This window comes from Pteropus vampyrus, unplaced genomic scaffold (assembly GCF_000151845.1).
Source record: "Pteropus vampyrus isolate Shadow unplaced genomic scaffold, Pvam_2.0 Scaffold47, whole genome shotgun sequence".
Lineage (NCBI taxonomy): Eukaryota > Metazoa > Chordata > Mammalia > Chiroptera > Pteropodidae > Pteropus > Pteropus vampyrus.
Genome location: NW_011888828.1, coordinates 2363561 through 2383182, shown reverse-complemented (window position 1 = coordinate 2383182; position 19622 = coordinate 2363561). Strand labels below are relative to the sequence as shown.

At 42.6% G+C, this 19622-nt stretch overlaps 1 protein-coding gene across 2 annotated transcripts in view; it reads right to left on the bottom strand.

Annotated features, from left to right (window-relative positions):
- TMEM154 (transmembrane protein 154) overlaps positions 1-19622 on the bottom strand; it is a 40676-nt gene that overhangs the window by 12824 nt on the left and 8230 nt on the right. The window contains exons 1-6 of one of the 2 annotated variants that reach the window (XM_011359379.2): positions 10355-10429; positions 9322-9582; positions 9193-9231; positions 3749-3776; positions 2438-2523; positions 600-657 (exon numbers count right to left, since the gene is read on the bottom strand). In XM_011359379.2, coding sequence (XP_011357681.1) covers positions 600-657; positions 2438-2523; positions 3749-3776; positions 9193-9231; positions 9322-9550 — 440 coding nt within the window. In that variant the 5' untranslated portion in view covers positions 9551-9582; positions 10355-10429. Of the gene's footprint in view, positions 1-599; positions 658-2437; positions 2524-3748; positions 3777-9192; positions 9232-9321; positions 9583-10354; positions 10430-19622 lie in introns of those variants that run through there. The other variant, XM_011359378.2, reaches the window with a different exon arrangement.

Here is a 19622-nt window from a genome sequence, read left to right as displayed (position 1 = left end):
AAATGAGATCGTGGAATACTAAAAGATACCCAAGCTCCATGCACCAAAATTTTCTATCAAGCAGAGCCACCTAGTGGTAGAATTAATTTTTTTTATTTTTTATTTTTTAATTCTCATTTAATTTTTAATTTTTCTCATAGCAATCCCATCCAGAGAGGGTCTTCTTTCTTTTTTTAAAAAAATATATTCATTTTACTCATTCTTGTTTACAGCTACCCGCTTTGAGACTGTCACCTCCATCCATTTTCTTTACCAAACATCTACTCATGCAAGATAAACAAACCTACAGTTTGTTATGATCAGAAAGGTTTATGACTAAAACAGAAGCTGACTTAACAGTATCTCTTCAGAAGGACAATAAATCAGTATTCAGAAATACTGATTTATTTCTAAAGATAAAGAGTCACTATGATATTTACTTTGTACCTATTTTCTATAACTCATACTTCCTTTTCTCTACACTACACATATATACACCCATATAAATTGTCACATAAAATTTATAAGCACAGAGAAGGTGAGCAAAAGTGCTCTACTGTGGTCTCCAATCTCTTCCCCCCCCCCATATACATATAATCTATGGTAGAAATTAGAAGTACCTTGGGCTGTGGTTTGATTCTTTTTCTTCTTTTAAAGTAGGTAAACATTCACCGTCGGCTAGGACACAATAAAAGTAAACTCATTATTAGTCACTGAAATTCTGTTTCCTAGCCACAAAATTCATACAGTTGAGCATCACATTTCTCTGATCTGTATGGCTACTTGTGCAGAAATGGCCTCACCAGGCAGTTCCAGAGGTTAAAATATTAATGGTGGCAAGGCTTTTAAAATGGAAAAAGCACTAATAACACAGATACAAGATTTCAATGTGCTTCTGGCCCTGTTGAAAAAGGGCACAATTCATCATTGCTTAGTTATGTAGTCCCTGAAGCCACCCCTGTGGCTCCAAAAGCTAGAATCTGCATGTTTCAGGATGGACGGTGGAATAAAATGGCTTCGCCTGAGGTCCTGATGTGCCTGCAGAATGAGTTAAGTCAGGATGCAAGATGGAAAAGAAGCAGGTATGGCGGGGAGCAACTCACCTTCTCGAGGTCATCAGAGTTCTCTCCTATTACACCACAGCTATGTGTCAAAATAACTCTGCTTTAGTTGTCAAATAGAAATGCCTTTTTTCAGCTTTATGGTTTTAGTGAGTATAATAAGATCATGATTTTTTTATTAAAATGATCTCAGGAACAAAAGGAAATACACCAAAATATTAAGAGAGGTTGTCTTTGGGTGGAGAAATTTTTTTATTTCTACTTTTTTTTAAATTTTCCAAAATTACTGTGTATGTATATTACTTTTATAAACTAAAAACAATAAAATTAACCTACTTTAAGAATTATCTCAATGACCCGCTCCTATCCTCAAATGCTTTTCAGAGCCAAACATCCCCCAATATTCTATGAAAAACTGTTCAAAATTGTACAATTTTGTTGAATGGCTCTAATCTTTTGGAAAACTCATGTTGATAAGCCTCTGATACAATAATTCTAACAACAAATCTTTGAATTTAAGAACTCCATTGTAGATTGTTGAATGTAACAGACCTCAGGGTGTTTTTTTTTAGCTAAATGTTAAAAATACAAAGGATAAGATAATAAAAATAATAGATTTTATTAGCTTAATCTGAGCATCAAAATAATTTATTAATTTTAAAGGAATTTTTAAAAGAAAGAAAACAGCTGTTGTCATTTTTAGTCCAAATATTGATTTAATGAAAAGTAAGGAACATATACTACAATTACTGCTAGATATCGATTTGAAATTAAATTATATGGGAATATCTATATCACTAGCAATATTAGTGCTGTCCAATAGATCTCTCTACAATGATGGAAATATTCTAAATTTGTGCTATATAATATAGTAGCCACTAACCACAAATGGCTACTGAGCACTCAAAATGTGACTAGAGTGACTGAGGGAAAAATTTTTTAATTTTATTTATTTAAATTTTAATTTAAATAGCCACAGATGACTAGTGTCTATTGTATTGGACAGCACCAATCTATGTCAACAACCTTATTTGATAAAATTTTATAACCATACACAGATTAAAATCATAGATCTCTAAATATAAGGTAATGCCAGATATTAACTTTTTCCAAATAATTTGGAATCAGTGGTTTCCTCGCTTGAATAAAGCCCATTTTCTTCTTGAAAAAAAACATTTGAAAAATCTGTACCAAAATAAAAACAAGTGGCCATGATGCAATAATTAAACTGATTATTTAAGGGTGGTCAGCCTCAAGTGTATTACCTGCTCGCGTCAACTCTAATGCGGGTTGGGCTCACACTGCCACACTCCAGGACTCAGGGGCGGCCATTTACAACAAAACTGTTCAGCCTCCTCTTACTGGAGGGGATGGAAAAAAACAAAGCTACCACATACCATTTCTATTCATGCTGTTCATCCATTTATCGAGCTCTTCCATTTCTATTTCCATAACAGAGGGTGTGTCTTCCTCAAAAATAGGGCTAAAAGAGAACAAAAAATTTGTTGAAAGGAAAAAAAAAAAAGTGTAGTGCGCTGAATTTCATTTTGGGAAAGCCTAGAATGTTGGCTGTGAGGAAGATGAACTTGATTCACTGTCTTATACTCCAGGTAGATTAAACATGCACCCTATTCAAGTGTATTAAACTCTAATAGGAAGAAAGGTTAAAACTAACAAAGCTTCATCTATCACTGATCCAAGAGTGGAGGGCAAAGGCTCATAGAGCAGCGTGTGGGCTGAAAGGGAACCCAGGAGCTTCAGCTGCCCCAAAGGTGCAAAGCAGAGGAGTGGCCACATTTAGCACTGTGGCCTTGCTTAATTTCACTTCCCTTTCTTTGGGGTTTTTGATCAGTGCCTCAGTAAAGAGGCCGCCAGTCAACGGGATCGGATCACCTCTGCCTTCTGTTCCCAGGCGTCCTGTCTTGGAGGAATGGAGCTATTGCTTTCTAATGAAATCCACAGCCCCTCCCTTGCCAGGGTTTGGGGGCTTAGAGCACACAGTTAAGTGGAGAGAAGCCCCTGGTTAATGGAAGAAAGGTTGGGGGAAGGGGACCGCCAGCTCTGATGGCCACGTAGGCCTTATACCTTGTAGAGGAAGTGAGCAAAGTACCTAAGGAGTAAGGCTGTTGAGGGGGAGGGCAAGGAGGAGGAGGAGGAGGTGGGCCTTGCCCTAGAACATTCTTCTGAAGTGAATCTTCTATTTTTCTTCCTCTCTCCCTCCCTTCCTTCCTCTTGGCGGCCGGCCTCATCCCTCCACGCCTCCCCACCCCACCCCCTACACTCCTGCCCCAACTTCCTTTTCTCTCCCCTTCATTCACCTCTACCAGGGCTCCCCTCCCTTAATAGCAGCAAACATATCTTCCCTGGTGATAAAATTGTTAATCCGAATAAAGGGGCTGATGTCCTTGAACGACACCCAGGATATCGAACTACTGTGCATTTGGAATTGGTAGCGTCAGAAAAAGATTCTTTTCTGAACAGAGGCCCCTGTCCTCAGCCCGGATCCACCCCCTGGATTAAGGTTTGGGCACTGAAACATCATTTCCTAGACAGCAAGGGGCTGTCTCCTGGGGCCCAGGAAGCAAAAGGTCCCCGTGCGGGGCTTCGGAACAAAAACTCTGGGGAAGGCAGACGGCCCTCTAATCTGCTCCTTTCCCTAGCATCCGAGTTCCATACCGCACAGGACTGGAGGGAGACGGACGACTTACACTTTCAGGTTGTCGCTTCCCAGTTCATCTAAAAGAGCATGAATATAAAGGTCATGTTAGCTTTGTTTGTCAGTAACAACTTTTTATCTCAACACAGCTGAAATCTGCTTTACAAAGAGAACGAAGGGGCTTTCAGTAAATTGTGTTTTTAAAGGAGCAACAATTAACCTTTAAGTCAAACAAGTGCCAGTTGCCATATTGAAATGAGGTCGCAATCCACGTGATTCTGTTTTCTTATACATATGATGGTGCTCTGAGATCACTCACCTCAGATCAGATGTTCATCCCTCTCTGTTTTTTCCACACAAAGAGAAAGACAGTGGTAAGGGAAAGGAAAAAAGGGCCACACAAGAGGGCTTGCTCCTTGCCCCCTGACCCAAAATGTACCAGTTTGAAGCACTGCTGTTTCATCTCCTTGTGACACACCAGGCCGAACACTGTCACTGCCCCTTTGTCTAGGAGAAGGATGTGGGGCACTCCATCCAGGGCTCCCCTTAGAACATTCCTCGCACCTGCTCATTGCATGACTGCACCCTTCACACCTTCTGTTCTCAGAGAGGCCTCTCCTACCTCCTCTCTCCAAAGTGGGGCTCGTCTTTCCTTTGTCCTCCAGCTCACCACTTTGCTTGCTTCCTTCATAGTATTTGCCACAATTTGTCACTGATCAATTCATCTATTTAATTCTTTTTGTCTGTCCCTCCCAGTAGACCACAGCTCCGCAAGCTCAGGGGTCATGTCTGTCTTGTTTGTCAGGCGTTCCTCACTTCCCTTCTATCTAGCACAGAGCCTGATAAACACATGGTAAATATTTACTGAATAAATGAATAGATCTTAATCTGGATTGTCCAGCATTGGGGTTAAATTCACGGCCAGCGATTTGGATTTAGCATTATCATAATAGTGAAACTTCCAAGCCTGCTTTTTGCTGCTATTGGTGAAGGTGAGAGTCAGATAACAGTCAGCAAAATGGCTCTAATGCAAATCAGACTCTCAATGAGCACGTGGCAAGAATTAGAGCCCAATGCCCCGGCTCCTGAACTCTGTTGTGTTTGGCAGGGGGATCAATGCACCCAGAGAAATGAGTCAATGATGTCAAGCAAGTGGATAGCACAGGCTCCCTGCACCTTTTATGATGTAAAAACCATTAGGAAGCAAACCACTTTGTAGAGATGCACCAAACGGTTTGATGTTTCTGAATCTTGGCAATCAGAGGCCTCCTTTTCTCTGGCCTACAGTAATGCAGGTCCCCAGCGAGGGAACAGAACCAGCAGGCACCTGGAGCTGAGCTCCTGGCAGCAGCCTGGAGCTGTTGTGATTTCTTGTGGGTTGGCAAGCTTGACCGGCATTGCTAGTCTAGGAAATCTGGGCACAGATGCAAGTTTCGTGCCACCACTGCTTACCTTCGAGGGGGTGCGGGTTATGTCCTCCGGCCCCCGAATAGGAATCTAAAGCTTCCTGCAGATGCCTGACTCCTCAGAATCTTTGAAAGGGGGGTATTTGCATCTTATATTATATACATATATATATGTGTGTGTGTGTGTATATGTGTGTATATATATATACACACATATACACACACACACACATATATATATACATTTTTCATCTAAAATTTACATGCTATTTCCTTAACAGATTTTTACTATAAATAAAGCCCCTACACAACTGACCCTCTCCCGCAGGTGACCCATAAAAATTCCCCTATTTTGTCACTCCCTCCTTCTCCCTCTCCCTCTTTCCCTGCTTAATGATCCCTACTTTCCTCGGCTAATTTCTCTGGGAGCAAGTGTCCCCACAGCTCACTGTCGAGGGCATGGATTTATATTTATAATCTGAGCACCTGCAGGCTTCACAGTGAGCAAAAGCTAGTCCTGTACGCAGAGGAAGGAAAAGTTTAAAACCTCATTACAGAAGGTGCTCCAGATCCACCAAATGTGAAGCTCCTGTAATCAGTATTCAAACAGAGCAAAAAGCCTTCTGTGGCCTCATCTCCCCTGATCCAAGACCATTACCCCTGCCCCAGCCACCATGGCAACAGAAAAACATCTGGGAGAGCGCACCAGACCAGAGCATTAAACCAGGAGGGAGACCAATTACTTGTCCTCAGCAATCAGGCCCTGCCCGCTCCACTCCACCTGGCCTATATCTCTTTGTTAATAGCCACCTACTCCCTTGCAACCGGGAGGCAAATGCAGCTCTCACACAGCCCCCCGCCTGCACCTTCATTTTCCCTCCCACCGTCCGTCCTTCCATTTCATATTCTCCCACCCACTTTGTCCTCCTCTTTCAGCCTTTAGCCTGACAATGCCCGTGCCCTCTGTGTACTCGATGGTGGGATTGCTGGGGCGGAAGGATGGGGACAGGACCCCAGCAGGGCACTGGTTTGCTTATCTTGTTTCCATGCTGAACAGAGAGCAAGAGACAGAGTCTCTCTTTTTGGAGATTGACTGAGCAGAGCCAGGTGTCATGTAGCCTGTTTATAGTGATGGTTTACTGCCCGCTGTTTTCCCTGGAGCTCTTTCAGAGAGACACGGCACGTCAAGACACTAATAAATGTTAAATAATGACAACTGCAAATTTAATGCCTGGAGGTGTAGGAAGAATGACCGGAGAACAAGCTGTGGCTCTTCTCTTTTCCTGGTCGTGAAAAGAACGGGCCCAAAGCCAGAAGGTAACTTCCAACTGGGCGAAGCATTCTTCCTAAAAATGTTGGCCAAGTCCTCCCCTGTTGAAATTAAAGACTTGTTTTCTGGTGTAGAACAATATACCAGGGTCTATGGATGTGGGGAAGGAGAAAATGTGTCTCTTCTTAACTCTAAGGGGACATCATCTGTGCCTTCTCACAAAACAGCCCTTTGGGAACGTTCCAAGCTCAAGGCTGACCCAGTATGACAGCTTTATTTTTCCTGCAAAAAAATGTATTTAAATCAAGTTTCGTTGATTTAAATATTCTCCTTTGATTGACTTGGATTATAATGTTAAATGTGAATGGGTGGACTTCAGTGGAGAGCAGTCATTCACCTTTTCGTATCCAGTTTGTCTGAGGAGATGTATGTGTTAAGTGTTAAGCAGTTTACCACCTGTGTCTGTATTAGAGGAGTGGCTAGTAAAAGAAAAAACTCGAAAAAAGCTCTTTATCAAAAACTTTTGTGATAACAGTTGCTTTTAAATTTTAAGTTTTCCACATTGTGTTTTTGTAAAGCGAGGCATGTTTAAACTAAAAAGAATGTGCCAATTTGCATTAACGATAATGGGAAATTTGTTTTTAAGCTCAGAATAGGTGCCTTTTAAAAAGAGTTCTAACACTGTTTAACTCATTGATTCAACGAGCATTTACTGAGCAGCTAATCTACGTGTTGGGCACTGTGCCGAGTCAAAGGGATAACAACAACAAGCTAATGCGAGCTAAGCCAGGTACCGTTTCTTCTAAATGATTTCCACACGTGAATCCATTTAATTCTCACAACGCCATGAGATAAGTTTTGAATTTGCCCATTTTACAGCTGAGGAAACTGATGGAGAGGTGACGGCACTAGGAAGTGCAAAAGCCAATTAGGCAGTGTGGTTCCAGAGTCTGTACTCTGAACGCCATGCCGCACTGTTAAACAAGATAAGTAAGACAAGTTCCTGGTTCTCTTGAACCTTAAAGAGAACATAATGTAGTTAAGAGAGACCAAAAGAAAAAAAAAGGCAAGTCACTGACCTATGCCAGCATAAATGCTGTGCCCAATAAGTATGACCACGGTCTATGAGAGCACAGACGAGGTGGCGATTAATTGTGTCTGGCAGTGATTACTCAAGGCTTCATAAAAGCTTTAGAACCGGGCATTGAAGAATGGGGTTGCGGTGTGCCAAACAGACAAGAAGGAAATCCCAGGCAGAAGAAACGGCAGCAGCTGGGCATGGAGGCATCACGAAAGTACAAGCCACGCTCCAGGAACAGCAAATGCTTCAAGTATGGCTGCAGTATAGGACGCATGGGTCACATCCAAGAGTGAGGCTAGTTCTCACTTGCGAATGGCTTTTGAACTTTGAGGTTCCTACGATAAAGTTTAACGAAAAATCTCTTTCTGGATTTAGAGCCTAAAAGCATGACCATTTGACTATCGGATACCCCCAAACTCCCCCCAACCCCAGGACCCCATTAGGTAAGGCCACCTGTGGGGTTATGGTTTGAGCAGGAAATTCTCTTCCCCTAACTTGAAAAATAACTGGGGTAGCTCTGTCTGCTTTTTCTTTTTCTTTAGCTTACGGAGGATCTCCTACATGACCTCCTGTGATTAGGTAACCCTGAAATGTTAAGCAGTAGAGAAACACGTCTTTCCTACTTTCTTGGAATCTAATAGATCAGCCCGTGTCATGAAAGATAATGCACTTCCAGGCATCTTCTCTGCTCACATTTGCTGTACCCGAGGGCGTAATGGAAAATGACCATTTAAAGTTCCTGCTGAGCCCTTAAAGGCTCTCCTGGCCTAAGGACAATGAGCAAAGCCTGCATGCGAGGGCATGATTTCAAAGCCAGAGGTACCCTGTTGACAGACCTGAGGAACAGACAGTGCGTTCTGTATGAATATATAAATATGTATCTTATTAGAGAAATTCTCATCCCTTGAGTGATTTTTGGAATGATTAAGGGCTTCAACTTAAAACTTTAATTGGAGTCATTTTTACCAAAACAAGCCCAAAGTACCCAAGTCTGTTTTGGATCTAGAACTCCCCTAAAACCTGGTGTTTGATGCTCGTAGAAGTGGAAGTGAATACTCTCAGAGTGAATCTCTGACCTAAGGAGTTTTCTATGAGATCGGTTTCAGGCTGATGATTGTAATTTTTAGCAATTTGGGAATTTGTTTATCAAAGTTAGCACAGCTTTAATGGAAACAAGAACAACGCTTCTTCATCCAGGCCTTTTCAAGGCCAAACTGGGATGTGGCCAGGGAAGAAACAATATCCGTGACAGAAATATAGATAGAAGAATCCTCTTCTTGTGGAATGACCCCAAGGTCCCCAGCCTTGTCATCCCTGCCCCCTGTCTGGCCCCAGCCTTGTCATCACCATGATGTCATCACCATGTCATCACCATGGGGAGAGTAGTGCACTTGGAGAGGGTGTGGAAGCTCTGCACCCCTTTCCCACACCTCCAAAAGTAAGGACATGTTACATTGACCTATTGGCCAAGATAGTACAGGGTCCTCCTCTGGATTAGGTATAGAGCTAGTAGCTTTGTATATTAAATTTCAATTTAAGCTGAAACATTCTCTTTTTTAAAAAAAAGAAAAGAAAAGAAAAGAAAGGAATATAGCATTTTTAAACTCTGAAAAACTTCATGAAAATATGTCATTCATGACTTAATATCTTATATAGTCCTTATTGCTTAACTTTAAAACCTCTCAGTTCCTTCTCTTACCCCACCTCCAGTTCTGGGCGGGTGTTAGGATAATACTCACATGTCTGTAAAACACTCTGAGATCCTTGGCTAGAAGGCACTGTGGAGAAGCGAAAAGTATTTTGTTTTATTGATTGTTCATTAACACATGAAGCAATTGTCTGGACTTGGGAACACGCAAAATATTTACCTTGTTTAGTTTTTTTCCTCTTATAATTTATTACAATAAGTACCACTGATAAGAGTAGGAGGGCCAGTAATATCGACGGGATCAACACCATTAATATAAACTCTAGCTGACTATCTTCCTCCTCAATGAGGATTGAACTCGTATTTCCAGTTAACGTTTCCGTCGTCATTGCAGCAATTGTACTTAAAATAGTAGTATCTTCATCTGTACCCTCCTCACCCACGGGCATATACGCGGACGTTTCTGTTGCCTCCAAATAACCTGTGGTAACACACACAGAATTAAGATTGCCATGGAGACAAAGCTAGTAGGTTATGTTTGTAATGATTTTTAAATTTATTCTACATGCATCCAGTGATAAACTTGATCCGCCGTATTTGGTCTTCTGGTTCAGTGCGACAGAGTATCGATTTAACATAAATGGAGCTCATGCTGGGAGTATATTGAAAGTGGACTCAGAGCCCAAAGAGACACCTCCCCCAAACGCAGGCGGTGTAGCCTTGACCCCGTAGCTTAGACATGTTTAAGCGAAGGCATTGAGAAGCTTTGCCCTGTCATGTGTGCTATGCCAGGACGTTGCCTAGGGTCTCGGGATATTTTAATAGCATTTCTGAATAAATTTAAATACACTTTTGCTGAAAGGTAAGTACTTGCCACATAATACTTGTAGATATAAAGGAATGCACTGTGCCCTGATTGAAGGTTACCCATCAATGGGAAAAAAAATTCTTTGAAATTGGGGTGACTGCCTAGATTTCGGCATCAGGTCTCACGTTCTGCAGAGAACTAAGTCTCCCTCTGAGATTATCTGACAGAAATCCCCCTGGATTCCAAATAAAAATACCATGTGTATTTCATTTGTAAAGTAAAATTCTCAAGGGGAATTTAGAGACTAGGAAACTACACTTATATTTAAATGTATTCAGTAAAATGTATCTCCTGAACTTTCCTTGTTCATAATCTATAAGCAAGTTTATTCTGTTTGAACTTCGCAGGACAGGAAAGGAGTATTATTTGAGAAGTCTGTCCTCACCTGGCTATGTAGTGATCATGATAAGGCAGGCGGAAGTTTTCATCCTATCATGGTGTAATGTTGCCTATAGTTCAGATGGGGCCCACTGCAGGAAAACAGCAAGTGAGTTTAGGCTATAGAAAACTTATCCAATGAGATAATTTATGTGAAAGTTCTCTCTACCGTGAAAGGTGCTATGTAAGCAGAGAAGTCGGCTGCTTTAAACGACGTCCGGTTGCTACAGGTTAGGGCACCACTCCACAGCACGATCGACCCGGCCGCAGCCGAGCCCTTTGGTACCTTACTTACATGCATGACTGTAATGACAACAGGTTCCTCTGATTTGATTTATAAAAATGTTTGTTTGATCACAGTCTAATTATTCTGATTACATAAATAAACATTTCAGTTTTCTCCAAGACCAGGGAATCCACTTGATAATCACACTGGTAAATGCCACCCCAAACCATCAGAGTTGATTATTGACTAAGAGTATAACTAACTGGTGCTCTTCACATGTATGCATCACAAGCAAGATTTTTAAAAATCTATCATTTGTTGATAGATTCCTTGCTCACATTTAACCCCTGTCCGGGTTAAATGACTTTGTCCTACATTGATGTCTTTGAAATAAGGTAAATCGATAACGTATTCACTCACATGTTAAAAACATTGATATGTCACGTCTCATCCTGGATCAGGAAAAGATATCTGGCCACAAGGACACTGTCCTCATTAAAGTTACCCTGCCTGCAGAGCTCCTGGGCCCAAACGGCATTCCTTACTGGCGACTCGGGCCAGTGAAGACGAGATGTCCAAGGGGGTTTGGGGTGTGGGTCGGGGGTGTGCGGCACATGCACGAGTGCAGTTGGCGGCGGTGACCTTTTCCTTGGGGCCAGTGCTAATGAACCTTTTCCGAATACGCAGACGCCCCTTCCACTTCCGCTTCTGCTCTGGCTGCTGCTACCGTTTGGGGCTAACCTTTGTAAAGGGCTTACTGAGAGTCGACTCCTGTGCTCTCTGCCATTTATCCAAACTAACACATTTTGTTCCCATCATTTTTTCAGATAGAACCTAGGACAAAGAGGTCACACAACTTTCCATCCCTCACAGAGCTGTCGTGGAGGAGTGAGGTTTTGAACCTTGGAGGGCTAATTGCTGAATCTGGCAGGAATGTAATGATTACAAATCCTGAGGTGGTGAACAAGAGAGGGAACCCCTTATTCTTGCCCCTCAGCCTATAAGGAGGTGGCTTTCTGGCCCAAAGGGGAAGGGAGGGGAACGGTTCTCAGAAACCTCGGCTTTGCCAGGGCTCTCGCTGGGCATCTCGGCCCAGACTCCGCGAGCAAAGCTGCCTAAGATGCGGGGTCTTTTCGGTGCCTCTCCACGGAGGGCCAACAGTTCCCAGGGGAACACTTAGTTCTCTGAGTCACCACTTGACCAGTAGCCCCTGAAGAAAAGAAAATAGGAAAGGAAATAGGCTGGCAAGAATGAGGGCTTTCGGCAATAGGGAACGAAAGCGAAATGGAGAGGACGCCAGATGGCCCTGGGTCGTGCACACTTATTTTTCAGCATAAGAGACGATGCTGGTCACGGACGGCCCTCAGTGGCCTTTTGGAGTAAAAGGGGATGGAAACTTTTTCCACAATATCCCTCTCGCACATACCTTAACATATGTTTTCTATGTTAAACATTTACTCAATGGAATTTTCTAGTGACTATTTAAATAAATGAGAATCAAGTGTTCTCCCCCGTCTCCCTCTCCCTCTCCCTCCCCCTCTCCATTTTTCTTATCTCTCTGCATGCCTTCATCTCTGGACGCTCCTACAACCTTCCTCACAGTAGTCCTTGCCCCAACCAACTCCATAATAGCCCTGAAATAATGAACTACAGTGACTGGCGTTTATCAAAGACTTAGTGTGTGCTGGGTTCCAGGGTCAACACTACCTAATTTAATCTTCACAACGACTTCCTTGCTCACATTTTACAGATGAAGAAACTGAGTCTCGAATGTCTCACCCTGGGGTGTAACCCTGTCATTTAGGCTGTAAATTCTACTAACTCTAGGGTTTTGAAGCTGCATTCCCTTGAGCATAGGTACCAAATGACAATAAGGGTGTTAGTCATAGCTCTGTCACTTAGTAATTATGGGAATTTAAATAAAGTATTTATCTCTAAATGGCTTAATGTTCTGATCTGTACAACTAAGGTCTCATCTGATTTCACATCTCTAGGTCGATTCTAAAGCTTTGATCTTGTTTTTCATTAGAATGTTTGAATAGGTACTAAGTTCAGAAGGGAAATTTCACCACCACGCAGTTACTCGGTTAGCCTCCCCAGGGGTAGCGGTTTCTGCTGCCTTCCAGAGAAACTCTGTGCCCATACGAGTATGAGCGTCATTTCCTGTTTTCTTTCATTAACACAAATGGTACTAAAAGTTAAATATTGTTCTGTCTCTGGCTTTTTTTCACTTAAAATTTGACTTGAAGATTCTTCCACGTCTGCATTCACATAGCTTTCTGTTCCTCCCAGTATTTGGAAGGGATTTTTTATTCCTGTTGATGGAGATTTACATCATTTCTTTTATTTCTTGGACTTCTATTTCTTTTGTTTCTTTCACTTCTTGTATTTCCAATGCTGCCGCAGCAAACACCCTGTACATCTTTCCGTTTAAACACATGCTGATCTATTCTGCATCGTATCTCAGGAGAGGGGGAGTAGGGGAGAGGTTGCTGGGTGCGGTGGGAAAGGGCGATAGCATCAAACTACTGTAGGAGGTCTGCCCTCACAACTTCTCCAGGACAAATTCGGTCCAGTCCTCACACAATGAGAACTGGCAGAGATGAAGTCAGGGAAGGGCTGGGTGTGCAGGGAGCCTCCGATGGGGAAGTGGGGAAAGTTGAAAACATTGGGGATCAGCCCCAAGAGTTTGTGCTGGGAGCATCATGTATCACCAAAAGGGAAGCTGGAAAACTGGGTGGGCCATAGAATTAAATCGGTAACCAGGAGCGAGTCACCAAGGGAACAGAGGTGAGAGCTGGGAAGAAACCAGAGGTGGACAAAACCAAGGTGGAAACCAGAGAGAAGCCAGAGTCACAAGAGCAGGAATGGCAGTGGAGCTGGCAAGGGCAGCTCAGGTCCTTTTCCCGAAGCATCACAGGCTCCTCCTGCAACCATGTGCTAACGGCAACTCTTACCCCGATGGACGTGGGACCCCATAATGCTGTGCTGTCTCAGACACCAGGCGGGCCCTCAGCTTGTTCCAAGAAGCACTTGCTAAGGCCCATAACAGTCAGTGGTGATTTCCTGTAAGAGCTATGCTATGCGTCTTGAGTGAAAGTGACACTACAACCACAGAAGCCAAAGACCACTTCGGAGGAACCCAGAACTCCCTTTCAGGAAAATGATTTGGAGCTTGCAGAGCGATTCTTGAGTTGGGTGAGGACTTTGTGGGCGTCTCCATGGCACTGTGGAGAGAAGGATTTGGACCGAGAAGAGTGAGGCTTGAGGCCTAGTGCTGCCCTCTCCATCCATGGGGCCCGGGAAGAGGCCTTACTTCTCCAGCCCTTCCTTTCCTAAAGGCTGAGTAAGGAGGCTTGCTGCTCTGCCTAGCCCAAGATGATGGATAAAGAGCAAAGGAGATCACAAATGTGAAAACGCTGTATGGCTCACCGAGTCCAGAGCATAGGCCAGGTGTTGGTAGATTTGCTATTTCCTCCATTCTCCACCCATTCTCTTTGCCCCATCTCTAGACTTATCTGTTTTTCTGCTGTTTCCCAGGAGACTGACATGCCTGATGTAACTTCTTCACTTTATTGTTCTTTTCTAAATTTGGACATATTTCAGGGTAAAAGGGGTGAAACCTGTGGGTAAAAGCAGAAGAAGCTGCAGAAGATAAAGATGGAGAGGATCGCATGAGAGAGTGAAGAGAGGCATCATCGAGCAAAAGTACAGAAGAAAAGCAGCAGAAAGAATGAGGACAATATGTCAAAAACAGAAGGTCGGCTTGGCGTGGCTGTGTACCCTGTGTATGACCTGCCTGTAAAATCGCCGGGGGTGAGGGCTCGAGGTGACAGTTCTGGCCGAAGCCCTCTCTTCTTTTTGTGAGGTCCAGTCACAGTTATCTCAAGTGACCTCAACGCAAACACACCCAGAAATTCTCGCTCTCCTTATTTCTCTTTCTCTGCCCAGATAATGGAGCAATATTAAGAGATAAAGGGAGTGGTCATGCGAATGACGAAACTACTTCCAGACTTCACTTACTTTTAATTCTCGAATTACTGGATAATAAGTTGCACAGTGTACAGAGTCGCTTACAAATGATGATCGACAATACCCAGGCAAACACATCTGGGGCTCATATTTCACACATCTGGCAAGAACACTGGGGGAATCCTTTTAAGTGTGAAAATGAGGGAGATGCTTGAGGCGAGCCCAGTAGCTCCCACAGCAGAGCGGGGCACGTCGCCGCTGTTATCACTGCTGTAAGCATCATCACTGAGTGGAAATGACTCTGCTTTTCAGTGAAGCAAACTAATAAACTTCTCTTTTTTTGAAAGTGGAACAAATGCACAATCATGCTCTAGTTTCTAAAGTTAAAAAAATAAAAAGTATTATATACCAACTAAAAGATTGCCACACTGATATTACACCATAAAATAAAACAAGGATGAGAGGATGTTATTAGCCTCAGAATATCACAAAGTATGTTGGACCGCAACCAGACACCCCATTCTTTCATTTATCTCGACTCCAAGAAACCAAACCCGAGAAGTTTGCCTACTTTTCCCACTCCTCCCTTCCCCACCCCTGTATACAGCAAAGAGCCAGTGGTAGGAGGATGAGATAAAACCAAAGCAAGGCGTCCTTAGTGGTTCTGAGCCCTGGCTGCCCATCAGGCGACCTTTTAACACTCCTGATGCCCAGACCACTCTCCAAACTTTAGACCAAAAATACCCAGATGACCCCCGTGTGCAGCCAAGGCTGTCGGCCGCTACTCCAGACCCCCCTCACTCTTGCCTTCCCTTGAGCCACCCCAAGTCACTCTCCCTTCTTGTTTTCTATTCTCCATCTCGGTAAACTGGAAAAGAACCAGAGGTCAGGAAGTTGGATGCCAAAGGCTTGCCTAGCAGCTGCCAACTCTATCACCAGAACACGATAGCATAAACATCATCACGGAAAGCTTGAGTCCCTGAGACCCGGGCCAGGATGGATTGAGAGAGAACTGTGACAGTCATGCATTCCCGAAGAAGTCTGGATAAGAGGAGCGTGCTGGAGTTTAAAAGCCAAATCTCCATAAAGGTCACTGCTAACTGAACAGCTTGGAGGTTTATACCAGTGATGCTTAAAACCTAGCATGCCTCAGAACCACCTGGAGTGCTTACAGACGGCTGGGCACTGCTCCCAGAGATTCTGATTTGCTCGGTCTGGATGGGGCCCAAGAATGTTCGTTTCTAGCAAAATGCTGATGCCGCTGATCTGGGAGCCATCCTTTGGAAACCATCTTCTAAGTCGCCCAAACAATCTCATTGAGTTGTGTTTCATTTATTAGTCACCTTTGTTGTTGTTCCCACATTTACTGTGCACCAGCATCACATGATGGTTTTTAAATTCCACCTGAATGAGTTTACTTGAGGATATCCGAGGCTCCGGCCTGGGCAGCAGTCTATTTTAAAAGCTCCCCAAATGATATCGGTAAGTACGTATGCAGGGTTGACAACTACTGAGTTAAATCACAGCTCAACTGACTTTATTCTAATTTGCTGTGATTCATGAGACAGCCCTTATTAGATTTAAAGGTGGTTGGAGAAGCCTACACAGAAAGAAGCCTTTGGGAGCAAAATTAGTAGATGTATGCACCCATCAAATAATCTATCTCTTTGGCGCTTATATCTTTCAAAAAATCAATTTTCAGCACCTATGGAATCTGACTATGATATGGCCAGGGACGAAACTGGAACAAATTGGGAACAAATGACCTTATGAGACTCATCACGTCCCAGCCTGGCTGTGGGACGGTGACAGTGTCTGACAAAGGGGGCGCTAACGCCAAGTCAATGGGGAACGCCCCTTGGCGTTGGGCCACTGGGACGTCCTCCGCATAGAGAAAGTGCTCTGCCCTTTCCCTAGTTTGCTTGGTTTCGAAACAGTACTAACTTATTGTTTATTATCTGAAACCATCATTTGTGTACTTGCTTTATTGTCTGTCTCCTCCATTATTTCACACTATATCTGTCTCTAACACCTGGAATCCTGTCTGCTGTGTAGCGGCCACTCATAAATAGTCGTTTAGGAAATGTAAAATAGGCCAGATTAGTCTGAGGCAAAATGTGACACCTCTCACATTTTTTTTTTTATTTTTTTATTGAGACTCTGTTATCTTCGTCCTTCTATCAACCTCCTTCCAGGTATTCTTAGTCACAAGAGAAATAGGAATCTAAGATGGTTTTCCTTCAAAGAGTTATCTAAATTAAAAAAAAAAAAATACTGGGGTTTGTTCCCTGTACGGGCCCCCAAAAAAAAAAAAAAAACTAGGGAATGAGATGAACTGTTTAACCTAAAGTTATGAATCTCTAATGATGAAACTTCAGGTATCTTGTTTTCTTGTTTTCATTTGTTTGTTTATTTTTCGACAAGTGGAATTTAGAGTGTCTCTCATGGCATTCAGGTGTAAAGCCAAGCGACTTACTTCTCCCTGGGAGCAGAGCAGGTAAGACTTTAAGTGCTGTTGTACCACGTATTTGACAATTTCCATTAAGTGAAGATATTCACGTGATATGTCACCTGAAGAAGTTATGGTCAGAACAAACAGGTGGTTGAACAGATGCCAGGTTGACACGTGGAAGGTTAAGGGCAGATTTTATGCACTGAAGGTAAAGCGGTGCCACGTTTTGTACACCCTTCCATTTCAGCCATCAGATGGTGACAATGCCTCACATCAGAAGAATGTTAAAAAATGTTTCCTTGAAATAATGTTTCTTTTGTTTATTTTGAGAAGGGTCATCTGGTAAAACGCTCTCATGCAGTCACCTGCTCTGGGAATTTTCTTGGGAAGCCAGGTTGTATTTTTACCTCATTGCCTTGAGACATGCACACCTGCAGCAGCAACTTACTATCAGATTAAAACACGCCCCACGGTGGGGGCCCGCAATGCTCTGAGGTCTGTTTCTGTTTTATTTTAATGTCTTTTTTAGAGAAAGCTTGCTCATCTCTAAACAGACTTGCCCAGACCCTAAGGCTGTCTCTGGTTTGAAGTCAATCACCTGGGGAAGCTGAGTTTTTCACCATCCAACTCTCTCTTTGTACATGGGAATCCTATCCTGGCCTGTAGCATCTAGAAGTTTAAAGGAATGTATAGATTTTTACTGGACATTTATACTTTTAACCTTTAAAACTTCTTCCTATCATCATTAGGGTAATAGACACAAAAGTGCTTTAAAATGGGGGAAAAAAGGATTATTACATGAAGTTATTATCATTACTAACCTGAATACTTTTCTATTTTTATTATATTTCTCTCTCTTTCTTTTGAAGAGCCAACTTCAAATTACAGTTTAAAAGAGTAACTTGCAAACATATGTTTCTCACAAGCCCTGCCCTCTCCCTGGCCTTCTATGTCACCTTCCCTCTGAGTGGGAAGGGAGACACACTGCCCTGTGGGTAAAGTGGGCAGGCTCTCCTGCGGCTCACACAGGCCCCCCACCCTGGCCTGGCACCCCTTGCTCAGATCAGCACATGCTCAGCATTGCCAGAGAGGCAACAACAAGACAGAGACAACCAAAAACTAAGTGGTAGATGTATGTCTGTGGTAAATCAGAGAACAGGAAAGCAGAGAAAAGACATGTGGGCTAATGTGCCTTCGCCAGGAAGAATGGGGAGAGGATGTAACCAAAAGTTCCTCGTCGTCAGCCTATGGTGGAGCAGAGAGCAAGAGTCTGTTTATCGTTTGAAGGTTCCTTATAGGAGGCTCAAAGTAAGTAACAAAGTAAGTTCCTGAAGAGCTTGAGGGGAGCAAGAGGAGGGGTGAGATTTTCTAGGATCAGCAATTTCCCTTAACAGGCGTCTGATCCTATTTTACCTCGAAAGAGAATCACTCCTGCCCTTCCATCCCCTACAGTCTAACGGCTCACGCACTTGGAATCTTAGCATTACTGCTTGAGCGACTGATGTGCTGTTCTCACTCTCTTGATGACCTCTGTTCTGCATTTAATTATATAATTATATGCTATTTTTTTCTCATTTAGTTTTCAATGGGATGAATTACATTATAAGTTCTCTAAAGTTAACCCATTCTTGGATTCCTGGTTTTATTCTACTAATTATGGTTTTTTTTTTCTTTTTTTTCCCAGCAATGGTTTCTTGTTATTTGAATGATTAATCTAAAACTCAGCCTAAATATTCTTCTAATTTTTGTTAGATGGCTACAAAGCCAATATGTCTGCAGTCTTACTGATAAGCCCATACAGGGATGGTCTTTGACAAAAGATAATCATAAATAGAGTTACTAGATAAAACACAGGACACTCAATTAAATTTAAGACTAACAACAAATACTTTTTTAGTATAAATATGTCTCGTGCAACATTTGTGTGTCCTATAGTTACATTAAATTGCATGAGATGCACTTATACTAAAAAAAAAAAAAATTGTTTACTTGAAATTTACATTTAACTGGGTATCCTATATTTCTACTTGCTAAATCTGGCAATTTTAACCATAAACAAATAAATAAACAAGCACGATTTTTAGAAAAGAATAAGTGAATTTTTAAATTAATAAACAGTGTTATCGGTGGGGGAAAAAAATGTCAGCAAACCCTGGTAACTACGGGGCTCCTGTTTCTGAAAATGACGATGGGGCGGGGAAGTAGGAAATAATAAAGATGGTTTTAATTCACATGAAACAAAGAAACATAGGAAAAAAATGTCCAATTTCAAAACAAATCGGATTCATTCGTTTTGTTTCAAGGAAAAGGAACCAAAACACCTCCACCGACAGACCCTGGGCTCATAGATAGATGACTCTTTTCTAACCACCCTCCGTCACTTCTCAGGAAATGCCTCTGTACTGTCCTCACCACCTGAGGCAAATTTTTTCATTAGTTTTGTGTTACATAATTTTTACCTCTTTTTAAAGTTTTCAAATAAGCTTTCACTGGCTTGAAATTTAATGTCTATGGAACTTGTTTTCCCTTCGTTTTCTCTTCAAAAGTCTCCCCAGAATGTTTTAACTACCTGGCCTTTCTGCAAATTACCAAGCCGCTCAACAAATAACTTTCTGGGTCTGAACT